This window comes from Anabrus simplex, chromosome 1 (assembly GCF_040414725.1).
Source record: "Anabrus simplex isolate iqAnaSimp1 chromosome 1, ASM4041472v1, whole genome shotgun sequence".
NCBI classification, from domain to species: Eukaryota; Metazoa; Arthropoda; class Insecta; order Orthoptera; family Tettigoniidae; genus Anabrus; species Anabrus simplex.
Window position 1 is genome coordinate 1,692,495,151 of NC_090265.1, and position 23,654 is coordinate 1,692,518,804.

At 36.5% G+C, this 23,654-nt stretch overlaps 1 protein-coding gene across 1 annotated transcript in view; it reads left to right on the plus strand.

The window, feature by feature from the left end:
• Positions 1-23,654, plus strand: part of LOC136858691 (SET domain-containing protein SmydA-8) — a 44,684-nt gene that overhangs the window by 19,715 nt on the left and 1,315 nt on the right. Inside the window, exons 5-7 of the mRNA XM_067138426.2 lie at positions 3,200-3,364; positions 20,817-20,970; positions 23,020-23,191. Of these exons, the coding sequence (XP_066994527.2) occupies positions 3,200-3,364; positions 20,817-20,970; positions 23,020-23,191 (491 nt within the window). The remainder of the gene's footprint in view (positions 1-3,199; positions 3,365-20,816; positions 20,971-23,019; positions 23,192-23,654) is intronic.

A 23,654-nucleotide genomic window follows, 5' to 3' on the forward strand; every position in this document is an offset into this window, starting at 1 on the left:
GCACGATAATGCACATCAGGAATAATATGAGGTGCAGAAACATGAAAGCAAGCAGTCACCGTGCTGCAACAAGCACCACGAGGCATCATAGCAGCAGTCAAAGGGCATCAACACATAAAGGTTGTTATAAAGGATAATACATCAACATCCAGTTTTTCAGATTTGAAGTCCCTGGGTTCTGGGTTCTGGGTGATTTCCGACAAAAGACTAGCGTTACAAAAATGTTGCAATGTTTGGGTTGGGAAGAACTGAGAGAAAGAAGAAGAGCTGCTCGACTAAGTGGTATGTTCCGAGCTGTCAGCGGAGAGATGGCGTGGAATGACATTAGTAGATGAATAGGTTTGAATGGCGTTTATAAAAGTAGGAAAGATCACGATATGAAGATAAAGTTGGAATTCAAGAGGACAAACTGGGGCAAATATTTATTTATGGGAAGGGGAGTTAGGGATTGGAATAACTTACCAAGGGAGATGTTCAATAAATTTCCAATTTCTTTGAAATCATTTCGGAAAAGGCTAGGAAAGCAACAGATAGGGAATCTGCCACCTGGGCGACTGCCCTAAATGCAGATCAGTATTGATTGATTGATTAAAAAAAAAATTATTCTTTTGACCAAGCTCCTAAAAAGGAAATGAACTACTCCCAAGCAACATGTCAACTCGTCAATTCAAGACTAATTACATGAAATAAGTTTCATAATGATAGATCCGTATTGAACTGTGATTACAATAGAGTAAATTAATGTATTATTTGGGTCCACCTTTTCAATACAAAATGTAAAGTGTTTAAATTACATAAATGATTAGGGACTAGTTTCGACCTAGTACTAGGTCATCGTCAGCCTAAAGAAAGAAAGATAGAAAGATTTCCTTTGAACCTCACCTACCCCCATTTCTCTCTTCAGCTTATTACAACACGCGTTAAGACATATTTTATTTAAATATTTTCTTCCACCAGACCAAATTTCTTTCTTTCTTTCATTGCTGTCATTTATTCAGAGTCAAATGTATGGTCCGCATTGAACTGCGAATTTATATCCACCTTTAACTCCATATATGTTAATCCTCCTCGCGTAACATCCATCGTCCTTCAAGATTCTAGAAACAGAAGAGCTTTCTTCTAGCATCTTACTTTGCATCAACATTTATTTCAAGTTTATAAACATCTTGAGAAGACAATGTTACGGTACTGTAATTCCAAATGATCTCTGAATGAACAAAAGCATCGCTTGAAAACCAACCTTTTTCGATTTCCATGACCAACAACTTAAGGATTACTTTTACAACTTGTTACTTTTATATGGTGCACTGGACCTTTTTATGGATCTCTATTTTTTAACATAATGTAGCGCATCTCTGGATTCTTAAGCCTCCACGCGCAACAATTACCTTCCTTCAAGTTCCAAAAAACTGAAGAACCTTTCCAGCATCCATGTGTTTTTACGTCTATGAATATCTTAAAAAACGATGTAACTTCATCTCAGTTGTTCTTCGAATATACAACAGCAAATTTAAGAAGCCAGCATATGTTGAATTCTTTGACCCACAACTGAAAAATTTTCATCCCTATCAACTTTTTAATGCTATACGGCGCACTGGTCTTTAATCATAAATAAATGACGTGACTTCGGCTCAGTGGTTCTTCAATTGGATACCAGTATCTTAAAGGAGCCAGCATACTGTAATCTCCTTATCCAGCAACTCAAGAATTCTTTTCTATAACATCTTTTTAGTGCGCACTGGACTTTTTAATGCTATACGGCGCACTGGACTTTATTCATAAATAAATGACGTAACTTCAGCTCAGTGGTTCTTCAAGTGGATACCTGCATCTTAAAGGAGTCAGCATATTATAATCTCTTTATCCAGCAACTCAAGGATTCCTATCTATAACATTTTTTTAATGTGCACTGGACTTATTATGAATCTCTTTCAGAGAGTTATTTTTTAATATAGTGCAGCACAATATCTCACATGGTATGTACTTTTACGAGACCTTGCGTGTCTTTACATTGTTTAATTTCTTTGGTATTTGTGTTTTAATTTTGCTTTAGGCTGATGATGACCTAGTACTAGGTCGAAACTAGTTCCTAATCATTTATGTAATTTAAACTCTTTACATTTTGTATTGAAAAGGTGGACCCAAATAATACATTAATTTACTCTATTGTAATTCAAGACTAGTTCAGGGATACAACTAACAGGATGTAACTAGCCATTCACAATCAATAAATTATTGCAGTGAGCATCAAATTAATACAAGACATAGAACATTTCTCACTATTTCAACACGTAAATTAGGTCTTTTAACCCTCAGATACTATTGAATATTAACAAGGTTTATGACTCAAATTTTAAGCAGCACAATACAATAGCTCATTAACTATTGAGTTAGTAAAAACGAAGAAATTTATGAGAATTTTAGCCAAATCTTTTCATTGTTGTTGGGATTTACCATGTTTTGGACATCGCTGTTAATAGAATTAATGTATATTCCAGTTTTAACAGTGTTATTTCAAATGTTAATCTGTTCATTGTGTTCACAAATGTCTTTCTGTTAATGTATTTTACTACTTAATATTAAGATTATAAGTAAGTACAAATTAGTTATAAGTTTTTTTTTTGCAAGCTGCTTTACGTCGCACCGACACAGATAGGTCTTATGGCGACGATAAGTTATAAGTAAAGTTAATTATGTTATGTCATAACCTTGAGAAAAGTTATAAAGGCTGAGGATGTTTGGAAGTCAAGTGAAACATGTCCATGTCCCTGTTAATGTAGTATTATAGTAAAAGATTTTCTAGTGACAAAAAACAATTATGTATTGAATAGGTGGAAAACAAAAATAAAAATTGTATGCAAATTATATATATATATATAAAAGTCCTGTGGTCCGATAACAAACCGTGTGTTGTGTCTCACTGATCCGTGAGTGTGTCCCTCAGCAGGAGAACAGCCTTCGAGCTGAATACCTAACATACAAGAGATTATTATTAGGTAATGTTGCTAACTTTGAACTTTTACTTGTTTGTCATCTGCAGGCCTCTAGACTGCAGTCTAGTCAGCCTCCTGCTAAAATCCCGCCATGCCTCACCTACCCTCACTTCACCTTTAACACTCTATTGCAGACTGGCTCCATCCTACTTCCAAGCCAAGGAAGACACAAAACAATAGATCGTTTCCATTCTTGTTATTTTCAGGGGAGACCACATAACCACAATGTATACTCATGCTTTGTGGGGTACTCAGGCTCGACGAGACCATCTCAAGAGTACAAAGTACTTCAGCTGTCGATGTCCTCGATGCAGTGATCCGACTGAGCTGGGAACATATCTGAGTGCTTTGCGTTGTCTAGGAACTACCAGGTGAGAACCTTGTCATTAATTCCTGTCTGTTTATGTCTTGATACTTGGCTACTACTCCTTAATATCTTGAAAGTTTTTCTTAACATTTTCTTGGGGATTTCATGTTTAAAACTAGTTTTTATTTTTCAGAAAACTTATAAGCCCACAAAAATTATAGGTCATCATCACCTTGAAGAAAAGTTTTCCACTGGATGAAAAGATGCTTATGATTGTGTACTTAGCATCTTTAGCTTCTGAGCCCCTATTTCAAACCTCTCCAACTTCTATTTTCAATTTTTTTTTCTCTTTTTGGAATCTTGAGAATATCAGGTTATCTGGTACCAAATTCTAAGTTTCTTGCTGTAGTATATCTTTACTCTGTATTCCTTTTACTTTATTCTTCGGTTTTATACTGTATTATTTTCTATGTTGTACTCCTTGTCAATACTAATCATTTTCTGAATACTGTTATAGCATAGCATTTTGCCAAATAAAGCCTAATTCCTTTTTTATAATGTGTTTCAATATGATTTATTTGGCAAAACAATTTCTTTTAAATTGATAGGGTACTGAAGACCAAAACATTTGCAGATTCTGCAAATGCTGCTAAGGAATAGCCTCACTGGCTCAGGACTTTTGAGAATTTCATAGAGGCTGCTAAGATATAGCAATATTTAAGGTGCTGATTAACACTTTACTGTCCGCCATTCATGATTTCATCAGTAAATGTACCAGTTATTGTCAGGTCTTACAAATGATGAATTATATTTGAAGCCAAAGAACAAAATATTTGCTCATCACTTACTCGCTACTCAAATAGGGATTGTGATTTCCAAAATATTTCTGCCATTGAGCATTAGAATGGGTACATACATTATTCATTTATCATCTGCAATCAGATAATGTTTGCAGGGAAACAAAACATTAAGTGTGAAAGACACCATTAGACAGTCATTTCCTCTTGAGGCAGCTGAGTCCAGCCACAAGCTTACTTGTCCTCATATCAGTGTGATAACAGCTCACTATCTGGTAAATTAGTACCAATAGCTCTTCTACAAGCAATTTTTTTTTTTTTTTGCTAGGGGCTTTACGTCGCACCGACACAGATAGGTCTTATGGCGACGATACAAGCAATTCTACCTCAGATTCCATACAACTAACAATTTGAGCAGTATCCAGGCAAAATCTAACCTCGTTTTATTGTGGTAGAAACTGATTCCCAGAGCATTTTTTGGTGTTCTTCTTTCATTCGTCCTCTTGATATGTTCAAACCATTTTGGTCTGTTCCGCTATGTTTCATTTAGCTTTTCCAGCTTTAGTTCTTTTTATATGCCTTCATTTCTCACTCTATCCCTCCTTGTTTTCTGTACCATACTCCTCAAGAACTTTATTGCAGCTGTCTGTACCCTACGCTCATCCTATGTAAATTTCAGAAAGTGATGGAACCAACTAGAGGGAAAAATATCCTGGACGTGGTGCTGGTAAAACCAGATGAGCTCTATAGAGAAACTGAAGTAATAGATGGCATTAGTGATCATGAAGCTGTTTTTGTTGTAGTTAAAAATAAATGTGTTAGAAAGGAAGGTCTTAAAAGTAGGACTATTAGGCAGTACCATATGGCTGATAAAGCAGGCATGAGGCAGTTTTAAAAAAGTAACTATGATTGGTGGAAAACAGTAAATAAAAATGTACACAGACTCTGGGATGGGTTTAAAGCAATTATTGAGGAATGTGAAAACAGGTTTGTACCTTTAAAGGTGGTAAGAAATGGTGAAGAGTCACCTTATTATAATAAAGAAATAAAGAGACTAAGAAGGAGGTGCAGATTGGAGAGAAATAGAGTCAGAAATGGCTGTGGAAGTACGGAGAAATTGAAGGAACTTACTAGGAAATTGAATCTAGCAAAGAAGGCAGCTAAGGATAACATGATGGCAAGCATAATTGGCAGTCATACAAATTTTAGTGATAAATGGAAAGGCATGTATAGGTATTTTAAGGCAGAAACAGCTTCCAAGAAGGACATTCCAGGAATAATAAATGAACAAGGGGAGTGTGTATGTGAGGATCTTCAAAAGGCAGAAGTATTCAGTCCGTAGTATGTAAAAATTGTTGGGTACAAGGATAATGTCCAGACAGAGGAGGAGACAAATGCTAAAGAAGTAGTAAAATTTACATATGATAACAATGACATTTACAATAAGATGCAAAAGTTGAAAACTAGAAAAGCGGTTTGAATTGATAAGATTTCTGGGGATATACTAAAGACAATGGGTTGGGATATAGTACCATATCTGAAGTACTTATTTGATTATTGTTTGGTTGAAGGAGCTATACCGATTGAATGGCAAGTTGCTATAGTAGCCCCTGTGTATAAAGGAAAGGGTGATAGACATAAAGCTAAAAATTACAGGCCAGTAAGTTTGACATGCATTGTATGTAAGCTTTGGGAAGGCATTCTTTCTGATTATATTAGACATGTTTGTGAAATTAATAACAGGTTCGATAGAAGGCAGTTCGGTTTTAGGAAAGGTTATTCCACTGAAGCTCAACTTGTAGGATTTCAGCAAGATATAGCAGATATCTTGGATTCAGGAGGTCAAATGGACTGTATTGAGATTGACCTGTCTAAAGCATTTGAAAGGGTGGATCATGGGAGATTATTGGCAAAAATGAGTGTAATTGGACTAGACAATGAGTGACTGAATGGGTTGCTATATTTCTAGAAAATAGATCTCAGAGAATTAGAGTAGATGAAGCTTTGTCTGACCCTGTAATAATTAAGAGGGGAATTCCTCAGGTCAGTATTATTGGACTTTTATGTTTTCTTATATATAAATAAATGATATGAGAAAAGAAGTGGAATCAGAGGTAAGGCTTTTTTTGCAGATGATGTTATTCTCTATAGAGTAATAAATAAATTACAAGATTGTGAGTAACTGCAACATGACCTTGATAATGTTGTGAGATGGACAGCAGACAATGATATGTTGATAAGCGGGGTTAAAAGTCAAGTTGTGAGTTTCACAAATAGGAAAAGTCCTCTCAATTTTAGTTACTGCGTTGATGGGGTGAAAGTTCCTTCTGGGGATCATTGTAAGTATCTGGGTGTTAATATAAGGAAAGATCTTCATTGGGGTAATCGCATAAATGGGATTGTAAATAAAGGGTACAGATCTCTGCACATGGTTATGAGGGTGTTTATGGGTTGTAGTAAGGATGTAAAGGAGAGGGCATATAAGTCTCTGGTAAGACCCCAACTAGAGTATGGTTCCAGTGTATGGAACCCTCACCAGGATTACCTGATTCAAGAACTGAAAAAAAAATCCAAAGAAAAGCAGCTTGATTTGTTCTGGGTGATTTCCGACAAAAGAGTAGCGTTACAAAAATGTAACTACGCAAATACCTCATGAAGAAGACTTTGAAGACATACTGTATAAATCCAGGAGTTTCATGCCAGCTGACTTTCTGGAGCTAGTGATAAGCGTAATTTCTTTGTTCGTCATGGTGTGCTTGGAGAGTGGAAAATTCCACCCTCAATGTTAGGGAATGCTAGGCTGCCCTATTTTGAAATCCTGTATGGTCATTGGTTGATTTGTTCCATCGTTCTGCAAGTTTGTCTTGTGCAAAAGCAGAGGTAGTCTCTTGGGCACAATGCTAATGTGGTTAATTTGCATCTTGAGTTCTGTTCTGGGTGGACGTTGTTCTGTCCAGCTCTTGCTCTGCAGGGAGCACTGCCTATGGTCATGGGATAAATGTCTAAATGTTCTAAATTAATTTTAATTCCATGTAGGAATTCCACGGGGCAGTCCCACATCCTCATTTTAATACTTTATCGTTAATTACTGTGCGGTAATAAGGTAATAAGGTAATAAGGTATGCATCCTCATTTGTGATTAACCCTTAACTATGGACGTGCGGTCAACATGACCGCGGTGGAAAAGTAAACACGTGCCACACCTCGCTTATCGCCCTGCCAGTATATTTGCTTGCGGTCAACATGTGATGCAAATTACGAAGGAACAATTACCGAGTGGTTTGAAGAAGACATGAGTGATGTGGACGATGGTGATAGTGAAATAGAGAGTGATCACAATACCGATACTGAGACTAAAGGAGAGGGAGAAGAAGATGAAAGTTCCGCGCTACTGCCTGATGATTCACATTCTAAGTGTTTTTATGGTAGAAATAGGTACAAATGGTCGTCTGCGGAACCTCCGCAGAATGTGCGTACACCTCGTCATAATATCGCGATTCACCTTCCCGGTTTGCGCCCTTCAGCTCGAGTTGGAAACAGTGTGGATCCTGTTACGGCATGGACACTAATATTTAGTGAAGAAATGGTGAACTTCCTAGTGCGATGGACAAATGTGAAACTCAGTGCAATGAGAAGTAATTACCAAAAGTCTACCCGACCAGAATTACAAAATGCTGACGCAGTTGAAATGAAAGCTTTTCTAGGCCTTCTTATTTATTCGGCGGTTTTCAAATCTAACAAAGAGGACATCGCTTCAGTCTTCGCAGCTGACGGTACGGGCCGTGAAATATTTCGTGTTGTGATGTCAGGTACAAGGTTTTCCATTCTCCTGTGCAGCCTGCATTTTGACAATCCTGAAGACAGAACGCAGCGGAGAGAGACAGATCCTATTGCACCCATATCTGAGCTTCTGAATATGTTGATTCAGAACTCTCAAAGGTTCTGGCACAAATACAACAGTAGATGAGATGCTAATTGGTTTCAGAGGTTGGTGTAAGTTCAGAATGTATATTCCGAACAAGCCTGAGAAATATGGAGTGAAATTGATGTGCCTAACCGATTCGAAAAATAGTTATTTGTACAATGCATATATTTATGCAGGGAAGGACACTGATGGAATAGGTCTGTCAAGGGAAGGCAGAAAATTTTCAAAGCCAACTCAGGCAGTTCTTCGTTTATCGGAACCAATACAGGGTACAAATAGAAATATAACAGCTGACAATTGGTTCACCTCAGTGGAGCTTGTTCAGGAGCTGAGGAAAAGGGAACTCACTTATGTTGGGACAGTAAGAAAGAACAAGAAGGAAATTCCAACTACTTGCCTTCCAAGCAGAGAAAGGTCGGTTCCTCTGTGTATGGCTTCACGAAAGACATAACTCGTCTCTCACACGTTCCGAAAAGAAACAAAGCTGTTTTGTTAGTATCCTCTATGCACCATGGGAAAGCAACTATGCGGACACGGGGAAGGAAGAGATGATTCAGTTTTATAATTCTACGAAGTCTGGAGTAGATACTTTGGATCAGATGTCAGCCAACTACTGCACAGGTAGAACAAGAAGGTGGCCGATGGCAGTCTTCTTCCGTATCGTCGATATTGCAGCTGTGAATGCGAATATCTTGCATCAGTCCTATCGCGAGAGCCCCCAAATGACCAGGCAACATTTTCTGAAAGAACTTGCTGCTCAACTCACTAGGCCACACATGATAAGAAGATTACCAAATCCCAGGATCCCAAGAAATATTCGAGGCGCTATCTCTAGAATTTTGAACATCCCTGCGGAGCGTACCAACATTTCCGAGGAGAAGCTTGAAAAACGGATAACTTGTCATCTGTGCCCACCAGCAAAGAAGAGAAAAACATATTACAAGTGCTACAGATGTGAAAAACCATGCTTGGAGTGTACAAGGAAGATCTGCTTTGAATGTGTTGAGTGAGAGTAACATTGAGGGCCAAGTTCAGTGCTTGCAATTTCCACCCCAACAAGAGATCAGTCTAATGTGTCATTAATTTTCAGTGCAGTGGTTATCAAACATCTTTAATACCCAAGTTAGGGTCAATTTTTGTTGATAGTGTAAAGGATATGTGTGTGTTTAAATGGAACAGTGTATTCTGAATAACGAAAATTGCTGCGACTGCAATCTGAAGGTATGAGGGTTATACAAATTAACAAATGGAAAATATTTTTGTGGTTTTGGGTTCAATAAAGTGTAATTATTCAAATAAAAGCAGCTAGCAATTTATCTCATTAACCGTCCCTTCCATAGTCAAATTAATTTTCATGCGGTCTCAGTGACCTCACGTCCATGTTGATGTCACTGAAAATGTACGTCAATAGTTAAGGGTTAATTCACAAGCACTTTTCAGCACTATGAAACTAAATTTGGTAGGAGCAGGAAAAAGTGTTTCATAATCTTATTGCAAGCATCATGTACATTTCCTGATCTGCATTGTTTGCCTGTGTCTTGTAGTATGCAGCTAACCTGATGTAACTAAGAATCTTCTATCCCAAATTAGGCAGTGAAAAGGAAATGCTGCCAACTCATGGCAGGTACTCTGTTTTGTGGTAATGCTTTCAAATTTCCCCTCATCTTCAGATGTTCATTTTCTTGTGATATTCAACCTTGTTGTTAATGCTCATGTTGCTTATCATTTGATTCTTATCAAAGCTCCATTATTTCTCTTTCCTGGTAACATATTTTTTCTCAAGCTTAGGGAAAGGTTAAAGGTTAGTATTACCTTCATGTGCCTGCGAGCACAACTGTTTAAAAGGTGCGGGTTATGAACAAGGAAGTTTAGTTTGGTTAGGTTTCCTTCTTAATGTTTGATGTTTCTAAAAGTACGGTAAGATCATTTGTAATTTCTTTAAAACATCTTGTAATTGTCAGTGAGCACACAGTTTCAAATATGTCCTTTGTAAAAATTTTTGGGATATCTATGTTTTTACTTTCTTCCTACGGTACTTAATGATAATTATTAGTTTTTAAAAGCCTATTTCCAGTGTTTTATGGTTAAGGATTCTAGAGTTTATTTTTTTTAAAAAATTATTACAATGTATGTTAAAGGTGATGATCCTAAATTCCTGAGACTTTTAATTGTGTTTCCCTGGTTAAATTCTGTTTATTTATTTATTTATTTATTTATTTATTTGATTGATTGATTGATTGATTGATTGATTGATTGATTGATTGATTGATTGATTGATTGATTGATTGATTGATTGACTGATTCATTCATTCATTCAAGGTTACAATTTTGAAAGCAGTAACTAAAGTAAACGTCAACCATGTGACTAGGAATAACAATAACAGCTTTGTTCAGAAGCATGGTTTGAAATGGTATTCTAAAGAATGTCAAGTTTATATGGCTGCAACACCTTCAAATTTGAGGATCAATGGGTACCTCCATAAAGTCTAGGGATAGAAGAAGATTTGTCCGGAACTACTTGCTTCTAGGGTCGCTATCACTACATTAGCTACGTAAATTCCCTCTGAATGAGTAGTCTCATCAACTGATACATTTTCTTTTCCCATCCACACATTCATGTACTCAGTTCAATGTGTCTTCATAACTTTTTATTGTAATCAAAATCAACAATTGAAGCATAGAAAATTTTCTGATGGTGAGTGAAGTAATGAAAAGCTTTAATATGGCAGATGCCAAAACAATTGAAAGTGCACAGGAACTGTTTCCTGATCCTCAAATGGAAGGTAAATTGGCTTTCATGAAATAAAATTGAGTCTTTTTAATAGAAACAATAATATGCCCAGAAGAATGTGGTATGATATTGGACAAGTCAACAGAGTCAGTCAGGAACTCGAAAGATTTTAAACAAAATATGTAAGGTGAAACTAGGGACAGAATTAGACAGAAAGTAAAATTTATATTGCATGAAACTGAAGGATTAAAAAGAAACATCTACAATAAGAAGAAGAACTGGAATGCCAAGATAAAACACTATATCACTGTGGTTGAAAAAAATGCCTGTATGCTACTGAATGCATGACCATGAACTACAAGTTGGAGAAGCTAGAGATTTTAGAAAGAAGAATCCTCAGAAAAATTATGAGTGCTGTACAGACTGAAGGCAGATAGAAACTTTGGAGCAACAAAGAAGTTTACCAGAAGGTGAAGAGAATCTTGGAGAGCATGAAGAGTAGGAGGCTAGCACTTCTAAGACATTTTTATGAAATAAATAGAAATAGACTTACCAGACAGATATTTGATTGCTTCTGAAGAAAGAAAACCACTGCAGCATGGATTAAGGAAAAATGGAAAGATTTGGAAAGCTTAAACATCTTGGAGGTCCAAAGTTTGAAAAAAATAAATTTAAGAACACAGTGAAAAGATTGAAAGTGTTTCAAGCCAAAGGAAGAACAAAGAAGACCACAACAGCCTGTACAGATGAACAACAGAAGCAGGCCAGTGAATGCATGAAGGTGTATTGGACACAGAGGAAACTCCACACAAAGAGAAATGAAATTGTAGCGTGATCCTATGTGGTCATGAGAAGTCTTCAGAATGGAAATTTCTGCAGAAGATTTAACAGCCAGTGACATATTTTTCTAATATCTGCCATTACTGTGGGAGTAGAGAGAAGTTTCTCCAAGTATAGAACAATGATAGCGAGCAACTATCGATCCTGAAAGAGAAACAATTTCATCAAATTAATCAAATGAGAATTTGAAAGAAGAAACAACTTAATAAAAACAGAATGACATGTTTCATTCTTGAAAGAACATCATCAGATTCTTTCAATCACTTAGGAGTGTTCTGTAGGCTAAATGCTTACGCAGGAGATCCAAAAGACTTCCTCTTTTTTAACATCTCAGTTAACCAAAGTTTAAGTTTTAAATTGTAGTTACTTCATTTTACTATGCATGTAATATATTGAAAAGTCAAATGCTTAATAATAATAATAATACTTTAATTGATATTTTTTCCCTACTGTTTTAGGCCATTTCTTGAAAAGTTTTAGGTCATAAACATGTGGACCATGTTGGTGATGATGATGATGATGATGTTATTGCTGCTACTTGTCCTGTAGCTTTCTTCTCCTGAGCTATCACCAGAAGAGAAAAAAATACATCTTGCATCCTTGTATAGAACATATTACAGAATCTATATGAAAATGATGACATTATCTTCTCGGTAAACAATTCAAATCAATAATGGATCAGGAACCATTATCCTTTATAGTCACCTTGAAGCACAATAGCCAGATCAGAAATGATAATATTTTCAGATGGGAATTGGCACCTTCTTGCTTTGACTTTGAAATTATCTACTGCCCAATGCTGTAGTGGACAAGTTCTTGAGGGTGAGTGAATATCTCAATGCTGGTTCACAAATGGAGTTGCATGGATCCCTCTGCTACCTAGGTATTACCAGAATGTACCATTGGATAAAGTGTCAAAATGTTTCCTATGCTGCAGAAGTGAAGAAAGTAACCTCTAATATTGTTCTGTGTGTGCAGGAAAGCTAGACTATTCAGAAAACTTCCAAGCTATTTCATTGTTTGTCCAACCATTGTCCCGTTTCTCTATGGGGTTGGGTATAAGGTGAAATGAATCTGTCGTGGTGGGTTTTTATGACCGGATGCACTTCCTGATGTCAACCTCATCAGAGGAGTTAATGATATGAAATGAATGACCTCGTATATGTTAGTAGGAAGGGAGAGAGTGATACCCGGTGCCGGCACATAGCCTACTCCTGTCAAACAGCACATGACATGTTCCAGGAACAATATGCATTCCCTTCATCAGTAAAGTCAAAACAAGAAAAAAAACCATGTATGATAAATAATTTTCAATCATTAAAAGTGTATTGACAAGGTGGACCCAACATAAACTATTTTAAATAGTTTCTTTAATAGATTTGGGAGAATGTAAGTAATGGAAAGGAACAAACAAGTACAAGGTCATTGTGTATTTCCTATAATGTGTTTCTATTTGAAGGACTTACCTGCACACTTGTCATTGAAGTCAGTAACTCAGGGGATAGAGTAAGAGGAACCTTTAGGAACCAATCAACAGGAATCACTGTCCAGCTTGAAAGACAGAAATTATTATCAAGATTTCGAGCCAAGAAGATCTGAGGGATCAGGAAGAAAGCCTACCTGTTTGGACAGTTATATTCAATGAGGAAAACAAAGACAAAGGGGGAGAATGTGGTATATCATTAATCTTCATTTTTTTTAGTACATTCTTCTGTTTTATAATCTATTAGGTATTTTCTACATTCTACTCTTTGACAAAACTTGAAAAATTTTCTGTTACTTCATAGCATTTAGCAAAATAAAGCCTAATTTAGTGTTTGTTTCAAGAGGTTAATTGGGCATTGTTAAAATGTAATAATGATGTTTCACCCTCGAAGTGCTATCGTCTCACTACGAGACGATTCGGATCCCAGCTGAAGTGCTATCGTCTCGCAGTGAGTTGATTCGTAAGAATTTAATTTCGCAGCGAGAATATTCCTAAAATTGATTGTTATACTGATTTTAGGAGTTATATCGATTTTACTGCAAGATAATAGCACTTCAGCTGGGATACGAATCGTCTCGTAGTGAGACGATAGCACTTCGAGGGTTAAGATAGAGAGGAAACATTGTGAGAAATAAATGCCATTGACTTATAGGAGATGTTCATAGATTCCTGACCTTCAAGTTACATTTAACAATGGACAGGGAAACATTTGTATAGTTTTAATCCTTCAGTGGGTGCACCATGGTGTTCACACTACAAGATGTACTTTCTAGAGTCTTTGAACTGTACTGCTCATAGTTACAGTTAGTTATTTATATATATAATACTAGCAAGGTACCCGTGCTTCGCTACGGTATTATACTGAAATTTATAATTGAATGCTTATTGTTTTAGATATATAATCCGCCGAAATTCGCGATCTGACACGTTTTCAGCGAGAATCTACCAAAATTCCCGATCTGACTCGTTTTCTATTAGATTACGGCACGTTTCCTCCCATTTTTCAATCTTCCTTTCCAGCAATCGATTTCATACTTCCCGGGCTAGGCTCAGGTATTCTTCCCGGTCAGTTGGGTCCGTAAATCTTTGCCATACCGTATTTTCCTATAATCATTTTTAATCTGGATAAAATCCTTCAGGAGATCCGGCGTGGTGTCATATTGGGTGCCTTGGCGGCACTGAACCCGCGGCCGGACTGCATTCTTAGTCATTACCCGTCCAGGAGCCGTTTCCAGCGCGGTCCGCACATTTGACGACGGTCCGGAACATTATTATTATTATTATTATTATTATTATTATTATTATTATTATTATTATTATGTGTTGCTGGGATAAATGACAGGGAAAACTGGAGTATCTGGAGAAAAACCTGTCCCGCCTCCGTTTTGTCCAGCACGAATGTCACATGGAGTTACCGGGATTTGAACCACGGAACCCAGCTGTGAGAGGCCGGCGCACTGCCGCCTGAGCAACGGAGGATCCTTATAAGTACATTAAGAACAGTAAAATCAATTGGTCTCACCTCCTTTTACACCCCACCGCCGTTAGTTTTTACGGCCAACCCCCCCCCCCCAAAAAAATTAAAAGAAGGCGTGTTTCTTTATGTTTAAGGGAGATTCCAAACACCAATGTTCACGTCTATTACCTTCAGTTTTGAGATATAAGTATCCCCATAAATATAATTTACTTTTGTCACTTCATTTCAAACTACTCCCCCCCCCTTAAGTGAATTTTTCCGCAAAAATACTTGTTTCTTTAATAGTGAAGGATCTTCTAAATACCAATTATCACGACTCTAACTTCTTCACTTTTTGATTTATGTGTCCTCATGAAAGGAATTCAACTCCTTTACACTCCCGCCCCCCAAGATGGTTTCCCCCCCCCAAAACGCCTTTTTCTTTGTTTTTAAAGGAGATCCAAATACGAATTTTCACGTCCGTAACAACTTTAGTTTTTATTAGATGTATATATTCTCATACAATTAAAGTCAATTAATTTTTCAATTCTTTCACGCCCTCCCCCCGCTTCATTGGATTTTCCGAGAATACGTGTTTCTTTACTTTTAAAGCAGATTGCAAATATCAAATTTCACGTCTGTAACATCTTCATTTTTAAGATATCAGTAGTCTAATTAAAATAATTCAACACCATTTTCAGTCACTTTCACCCCCCCTCCACCCAAGTGGTATTTCCGAAAATTAAAAATACATGTTTCTTTATGTTTAATAGAGATAAAAATACCATTTTTCACTTCTGTAACATGTTAAGTTTTTTTAGATATACTGTAAAAATTATCATTTTAAAATTTCACCCCTTTTGGGTTCCCCTAAAGTGGAGTTTCCAAAAACAAATCACCTATGTTTCTTTACATTTACAGGAGATTCCAAACACCCACTTTTTACGTTTGTAACATTTTACGTTTCCAAGGTAATCTTTCAAAAATTCACCCCAATTTGTCACTTCTGTTTAACCGCCATTAATAGGATTTTCCAAAAGCTAAAAAAATATGTGTTTCTTTATTTTTAAAAGAGATCCCATATACAAATTTTCAGTTCTGTAATATCTTCCATTTCTGAGATATATGTATCCTCATTAAAGGCATTCAACCCATTTTCACCCTTTTACACCCCTCCTATTGGGATTTACAGGAAACAAAAAATACGTGTTCCTTTATTTTTAGAGGAGTTTCTAACTACCAATTTTTACATCTGTAAATTTTAAAATTTTTAAGATGTAGACACATTCATTTTAAAAAATTCACCCACCTTTTCACCCCTCAATATTTGGATTTTCCAAAAACGAAAAAATACGTGTTTCTTTACATTTAAAGTAGATCCCAAATACCAATTTTCAGGTCTGTAATATCTTCAGGTTCTGAAATATAAGTAGCCTCATTAAAGGCATTCAACCCATTATTCACCCTTTTACACCCTTCCTATTGGGATTTTCCGAAAACAAAAGAATACGTGTTTCTTTATTTTTAAAGGAGATTCTAAATACCAATTTTTACATCTATAAACTGTAACAGTTTTGAGATATAGATACACTCATTTTAAAAATCACCCCCTTTCACCCCCCCCCCATTAGTTGGATTTTTAAAAAACAAAAAAATACGTGTTTCTTTATTTTTAAAGGAGATCCCAAACACCAATTTTCAGGTCTGTAATATCTTCAGTTTCTGAAATATAAGTAGCCTCATCAAAGGCATTCAACCCCTTTTTCACCCCTTTTCACCCCTCCTATTGTGATTTTCCGGAAAAAAATACGTGTTCCTTTATGTTTAATGAAGATTCTAAATACCCATTTTTACATCTGCAAACTTTAAAAGTTTGGAGATATAGATTCACTCATTTTAAAAATTCACCCCCTTTTCACCCTCCCATTAATTGGATTTTCCAAAAACAAAAAAATACGTGTTTCTTTATTTTTAAAAGAGATCAAAAGTACCAATTTTCAGGTCTGTAATATCTTCAGTTTCTGAGATATAAGTACCGGTATCCTGATTAAAGGCACTCAACCCATTTTTCACCCTTCTTCACCCGTCCTATTGGGATTTTCTGAAAACCAAAAAATACGTGTTTCCTTATTTTCAAAGAAGATTCTAAATACCAATATTTACATTTGTAAACTTTTAAAGTTTTGAGATATAGGTGCACTCATTTGAAAACTTCACCCCTCCTTTTCACCCCCTTAGCAACGGAATATCCAAAAATCCTCTCTTAGCGAGTACCTACATCTTAATATGAACGTATCCCCAAAATTTCATTTCATTATGTCCAGTAGTTTTGGCTCGGCGATGATGAATCAGTCAGTCAGTCAGTCAGTCAGTCAGGACAAGCTATTTTATATATATAGACTAGCAAGAAACCCGTGCTTCGCTACGGTGTTATACTGAAATTTATAATTGAATGCTTATTGTTTTAGATATATAATCCGCCGAAATTCGCGATCTGACTCGTTTTCTGCGAGAATCCACCAAAATTCCAGATCTGACTCGTTTTCTATTAGATTACGGCACGTTCCCTCCCATTTATCAATCTTCTTTTCCAGCAATCGATTTCGTGCTTCCCGGGCTAGGCTCCGGTATTCCTCCCGGTCAGTTAGGTCCGTAAATCTTTGCCATCTTCTCCGATAATCATTTTTAATATGGATAAAATCCTTCAGGAGGTCCGGCGTGGTGTCATATTGGGCGCCTTGGCGGCACTGAACCCGCGGCCGGACTGCATTCTTAGTCATTACCCGTCCAGGAGCCGTCACCAGCGCGGTCCGCACATTTGACGACGGTCCGGAACATTATTATTATTATTATTATTATTATTATTACTATTATGTGTTGCTGGAATGGCTGATGACAGGGAAAACCGGAGTATCCGGAGAAAAACCTGTCCCGCCTCCGTTTTGTTCAGCACGAATGTCACATGGAGTGACCGGGATTTGTACCACGGAACCCAGCTGTGAGAGGCCGGCGCGCTGCCGCCTGAGCAACGGAGGATCCTTATAAGTACATTAATAACAGTAAAATCAATTGGTCTCACCTCCTTCTACACCCCACCGCCGTTAAGTTTATTTACCGCCCCCCCCCCCCACAAAAAAAATTAAAAGAAGGCTTGTTTCATTATGTTTAAATAAGATTCCAAACACCAATGTTCACGTCTATTACCTTCAGTTTTGAGATATAAGTATCCCCATAAAAGTCATTTACTTTTTTCATTTCATTTCACACTACTACTCCCCCCCCCCCCCCGCCACCTAAGTGAACTTTCCCGCAAAAAATACTTGTTTCTTTAATAGTAAAGGATCTTCTAAATACCAATTATCACGACTCTAACTTCCTCAGTTTTTTATTTATGTGTCCTCATGAAAGGAATTCGTCTCCTTTACACTCCCGCCCTCCAAGATGGTTTCCCGCCCAAAACGCGTTTTTCTTTGTTTGTAAAGGAGATCCAAATACGAATTTTCACGTCTGTAACAACTTTAGTTTTTATTAGATGTATGTATTCTCATACAATTAAGCCAATTAATTTTTCAATTCTTTCAACCCCCCCTCCCCGCTTCATTGGATTTTAAGAGAATACGTGTTTCTTTACTTTTAAAGCAGCTTGAAAATATCAAATTTCACGTCTGTAACATCTTCATTTTTGATATATCAGTAGCCTAATTAAAAGAATTCAACACCATTTTCAGTCAATTTTACCGCCCCCCCCCTCCACCAAAGTGATATTTCCGAAAACTAAAAATACACGTTTCTTTATGTTTAATAAAGATAAAAAATACCATTTTTCACTTCTGTAACATGTTAAGTTTTTTTTAGATATACTGTAAAAATTCTCATTTTAAAATTTCACCCCTTTTGAGTTCCCCTTAAGTGGAGTTTCCAAAAACAAATCACCTATGTTTCTTTACATTTACAGGAGATTCCAAACACCCACTTTTTACGTCTGTAACATTTTACGTTTCCAAGGTATTCTGTAGATATAGTCTTTCAAAAAATTCACCCCAATTTGTCACTCCCGTTTAACCGCCATTAATTGGATTTTCCAAAAACTAAAAAATGCGTGTTTCTTTATTTTTAAAGGAGATCCCATATACAAATTTTCAGTTCTGTAATATCATTCGTTTCTGACATATATGTATCCTCATTAAAGGCATTCAACCCATTTTTCACATTTTTACACCCCTCCCATTGGGATTTACAGGAAACAAAAATTACGTGTTCCTTTATTTTTAGAGGAGATTCTAACTACCAATTTTTAAGTTTTAAGATGTAGACACACTCATTTTAAAAAATTCACCCCCCCCCCCCCGCTTTTCACCCCCCAATACTTGGATTTTCCAAAAACGAAAAAATACGTGTTTCTTTACTTTTAAAGTAGATTCCAAATACCAATTTTAAGGTCTGTAATATCTTCAGGTTCTGAAATATAAGTAGCCTCGTTAAAGGCATTCAACCCATTATTCACCCTTTTACACCCTTCTTATTGAGATTTTCCGAAAACAAAAGAATACGTGTTTCTTTATTTTTAAAGGAGATTCTAAATATCAATTTTTACATCTATAAACTTTAAATGTTTTGAGATATAGATACAAGAATTTTTTAAAAATCACCCCCTTTTCACCCCCCGCCCCATTAATTGGATTTTCCAAAAAAAATACGTGTTTCTTTTTTAAAGGAGATCCCAAACACCAACTTTCAGGTCTGTAATATCTTCAGGTTCTGAAATATAAGTAGACTCATGAAAGGCATTCGACCCCTTCTTCAACCTTTTCCACCCTTCCTATTAGGATTTTCCGAAAACAAAATATACGTGTTTCTTTATTTTTAAAGGAGATTCTAAATACCAATTTTCACATCTATAACCTTTAAAAGTTTTGAGATATAGATACACTCATTTTAAAATATTACCCCCTTTTTTCCCCTCCCTTAATTGGATTTTCCAGAAACAAAAAATACGTGTTTCTTTATTTTTAAAGGAGATCCCAAACACCGATTTTCAGGTCTGTAATATCTTCAGTTTCTGAGATATAAGTAGCCTCATTAAAGGCATTCAACCCTTTTTCCACCCCTTTTCACTCCTCCTATTGCGATTTTCCGAAAACAAAAAAATATGTGTTTCTTTATTTTTAATGAAGATTCTAAATACCAGTTTTTACATCTGCAAACTTTAAAATTTTGGAGATATAGATTCACTCATTTTAAAAATTCACCCCCTTTTCACCCTCCCATTAATTGGCTTTTGCAAAAACAAAAAAATACGTGCTCCTTTATTTTTAAGAGAGATCAAAAGTACCAATTTTCAGGTCTGTAATATCTTCAGTTTCTGAGATATAAGTACCGGTATCCTGATTGAAGGCATTCAACCCATTTTTCCCCATTTTCACCCTTTTTCACCCCTCCTATTAGGGTTTTCAGAAAACAAAAAAATACGTGTATCCTTATTTTAAAAGAAGATTCTAAATACCAGTTTTTACATCTGCAAACTTTTAAAGTTTTGAGATATAGATACACTTTTTTTTAAATTTCACCCCCCTTTTCACCCCCTTAGCGACGGAATATCAAAAAATCCTCTCTTAGCGAGCACCTACATCTTAATATGAATAAATCCCCAAAATTTCATTTCTTTATGTCCAGTAGTTTTGGCTCGGCGATGATGAATCAGTCAGTCAGTCAGTCAGTCAGTCAGGACAAGTTATTTTATATATATAGATGAGAGATGCTGCAAGAAGCATTCTCGACAACTAGCAGCATGCATCATTTGTGACAGCAAAAACCAACAAATGGAAGTAAATTCTGCATAAAGAATTGGTAGACTTCTTCTTGTGCTATATGTTGAGTGTTTGTAATTTTGTATTCCTTCTATGAATGGAGAACACTATTACAAATTCTTTCCAATTTCTTGTAAATTTGGAAGTTTTGTAATACATGTAATCGTTTGTTTGTGGCTTCTTTTCTCCTCCAATATATCAAAAATGCTATTGTAAGTTGTTTATATTCCTATTACCTTCTTCATCACTGAAACTTAGACATTAACTATCACAGTGTGCCTATTCACAAAACATCAAAATGTGCACCCACTGGAGGATTAATTTGGGAACATGTTTGAAGATAAACCTCAGGATAGATTTTCACCACTACAGAGCATCAGCAGAGTTAATTTGAACCATCTTTCTATAATGTTAATTTTCATTATGTACATACTGGATTATAAGACACTTTGCATCGTTGATGTTAAATTTCAGCAATGGAGAACCCTGTGGTGGAATCCATTTACCTGTTTTCCCTCTTGAAGATGAGACTGAGTGGCATTGTGATCGTTGTCTGATGAGCCTTTCATCATCACAAGTAGCAGAGCTAGTTACACACATTGGAGAGGAGGTGGATAATGTTCAACAGGTGAGAAAATCTTAGAGTAGGTTAGTTACAATTCATCTCATGGCCACCCAGAAATGTCAACTGTGGTGGTACATTCCTAACAGAAACTATATTGCATGCTATTGTTTTCCTATTGAACAATCCCACCCTACATTATGCCCTTCCCCTTTTAATTTCTTTTTCTGCTACTTGTTTAATGTTACACTAACACATCAAGGATTTTCAGCGACTGAAGAGAGGGAAAGGCTAGATGGAGATATTGGTCTGAGCATAAGGGAAGGAGGAATATAATGGGACCAACCAGGATGTAAGCATTTGATTGTTTTTCATGCAGCACTGCCACTTATTCATGAGGTATTTTACTCCCTTCTAATAATTTTTATTTCCTTCCATTACTGACTCCCACCGACATCTCTACATTTTTAACCAGGAATTATAATCAACTAAGGTTCTGATCTTAAGGAGTTTACCTCAGTTGTTATAGTTTAAAATTCAAAACCAGTACATATAACAAGTTAATGGAATTGTATAAAATCAACAACAATTCTATATTTAGAAGAAAGAAGAACCTCTTTTGTTTAAGATTAATGCCACAATGAACTATATTATCACTATGAGCAATGAAGTGTTCAGTGTTTTAATTCTCTATGGAAGAGCATATTAACTTCATTATCACCTTTAGGTTCTCATTATTTTAGATGTGCCAATATTTGTACTTAACATATGTTTTTAAGCTGAAGGTGTTCCAAAATAGAATGATACATGTTCTTGTAATGTTTAGGTAGAATATAAGCTGACACATGTCTGTATAAACATAAAACTTGCTATAAAAGTATAATAAGTATTGGAAGGTGGGAAAAATCCTTTGACCTTAGTTGTTAAAGCCAATATGGGATAAAAATGAGATTTATAAATTGTGCACTGAAAGTGAAATGCATTCTGCTTCACTTATTGAACTGATCCTCAAAAACTTAATTCCAGGTATTTTGAGATGTATACCTTCACCAATAATGGAAGTGATTAAAAAACGAAATACTTAAGTAGCAAACCCGGTGCAAAGTTCTGTGTATGTGAAGTTGCTGCTTCGAGTAGAGTCATGCTGCAGGCATCAGGTAACAGTGCCAAATGGAGAAATCTTTAACTACCTACTACCTCTAACAAGTGAGCAGGCATATTGCTGAGGCTTAAAGGACATTGTGCTGGCCCCGGGTTTGATTCCCAGCCAGGTCAGGGATTTTTACTTTGACCTGAGGGCTGCTTTGAGGTCCACTCAGCCTACGTGATTAGAATTGAGGAGTTATCTGATGGTGAGATAGCAGCTCTGGTCTAGAAAGTCAAGAATAATGGCCGAGAGGATTCGTCGTGCTGACCACACGACACCTCGTAATCTGAAGGTCTTTGGGCTGAGCAGCAGTTGCTTGGTAGGCCAAGGTCCTTCAAGGGCTGTAGTGCCATGGGGTTGGGGGTCTATGGTTCACACACACACACACACACACACACACACACACACACACACACACACACACACACACACACACACACACACACACACACAGAGTAATTCTGCTTGGTACATTGGTGAAAAAATATCAAAATCCATTTGGTGGTTCTCAAGATTAGTCCATTTTAGACATAATATGTATAGATTCCTTGTCCATCTTCCTGGCAGAATTGTCAGTGTACTGGCCTTTGGTTCAGAGGGCTCCAGGTTTAATTCCTGGTGGAATCAAGGATTTTAACTGCATACAGTTAATTCCTCTGGTTTGAGGACTGGTGTTTATTATTGTCTTAATACACATCTACATACAGCACATATTCCTACCAATTACCAAAAAAACACATCATAATGAATACATATCTCCCTACATAGTTCGCGTTAGGAATGGCGTATAGCCGTAAAAGTGGGCCTAATTCACATTAGTGCTGACCTCAGACGATTGGTGAAAAGGCCAGGAGCGAAGAAGAAGTGCAGTTTCTTTGAACTATTATGCAAAGCTAAAAGCATTTTACGATAAAGGCAAACTCGCAGTGAGCTTCTTGTGTTAAAGACAAATTGGGATTGTTCTACAGGGGTCTCCCACAGTGAAGGAGTTAGAAGCTTTGCTGGACAAGATGTCTCACCTCCTTCATCCTCATCACTACCACTGCTACTCTGTGAAGCACTCTCTGGTTCAGTTGTATGGGCAACAGCATGGCTACAAACCTGAACAGCTGACAGAGTCACAGATAAAGAGGAAAATAGGTAAGTTTCAGTTTCAGCTCTGTTAATATGTAATGTCACTTGCATTCAAGGATTTCTTTAATTGAAGAGGTTTCTCTGTAAGGCCACTCCCAGGATGTCCATTTTAATATGTTTATGCCCACAGGGTTATTAACAATAAGTTTCTAGGCGAGTCAAAAATATTTGTACTCCATGTCATTGTTTGTGGCATATTAAGTATCTCTGGAGGTGCATCAGACAATAAAAATTAATTCAGCCATTCTCGTCTAGTATAATTTTGCCTTCATCATTAGAAAGCAGCATAATCAAAATATCAAAACTTGTATGCAGGCTGTGTAGATGGCACCAGTTTAATAGGCCTTGATCCATTAATCCATTGTTATTAACCTAGTGTCTCTGTGAAAAATGAATATTTCTACTGTTAATTAGGCTGTATGGTATTCAGTTTTATGTCACCAATGCAGAAAAATGTTAAAAAAACCTA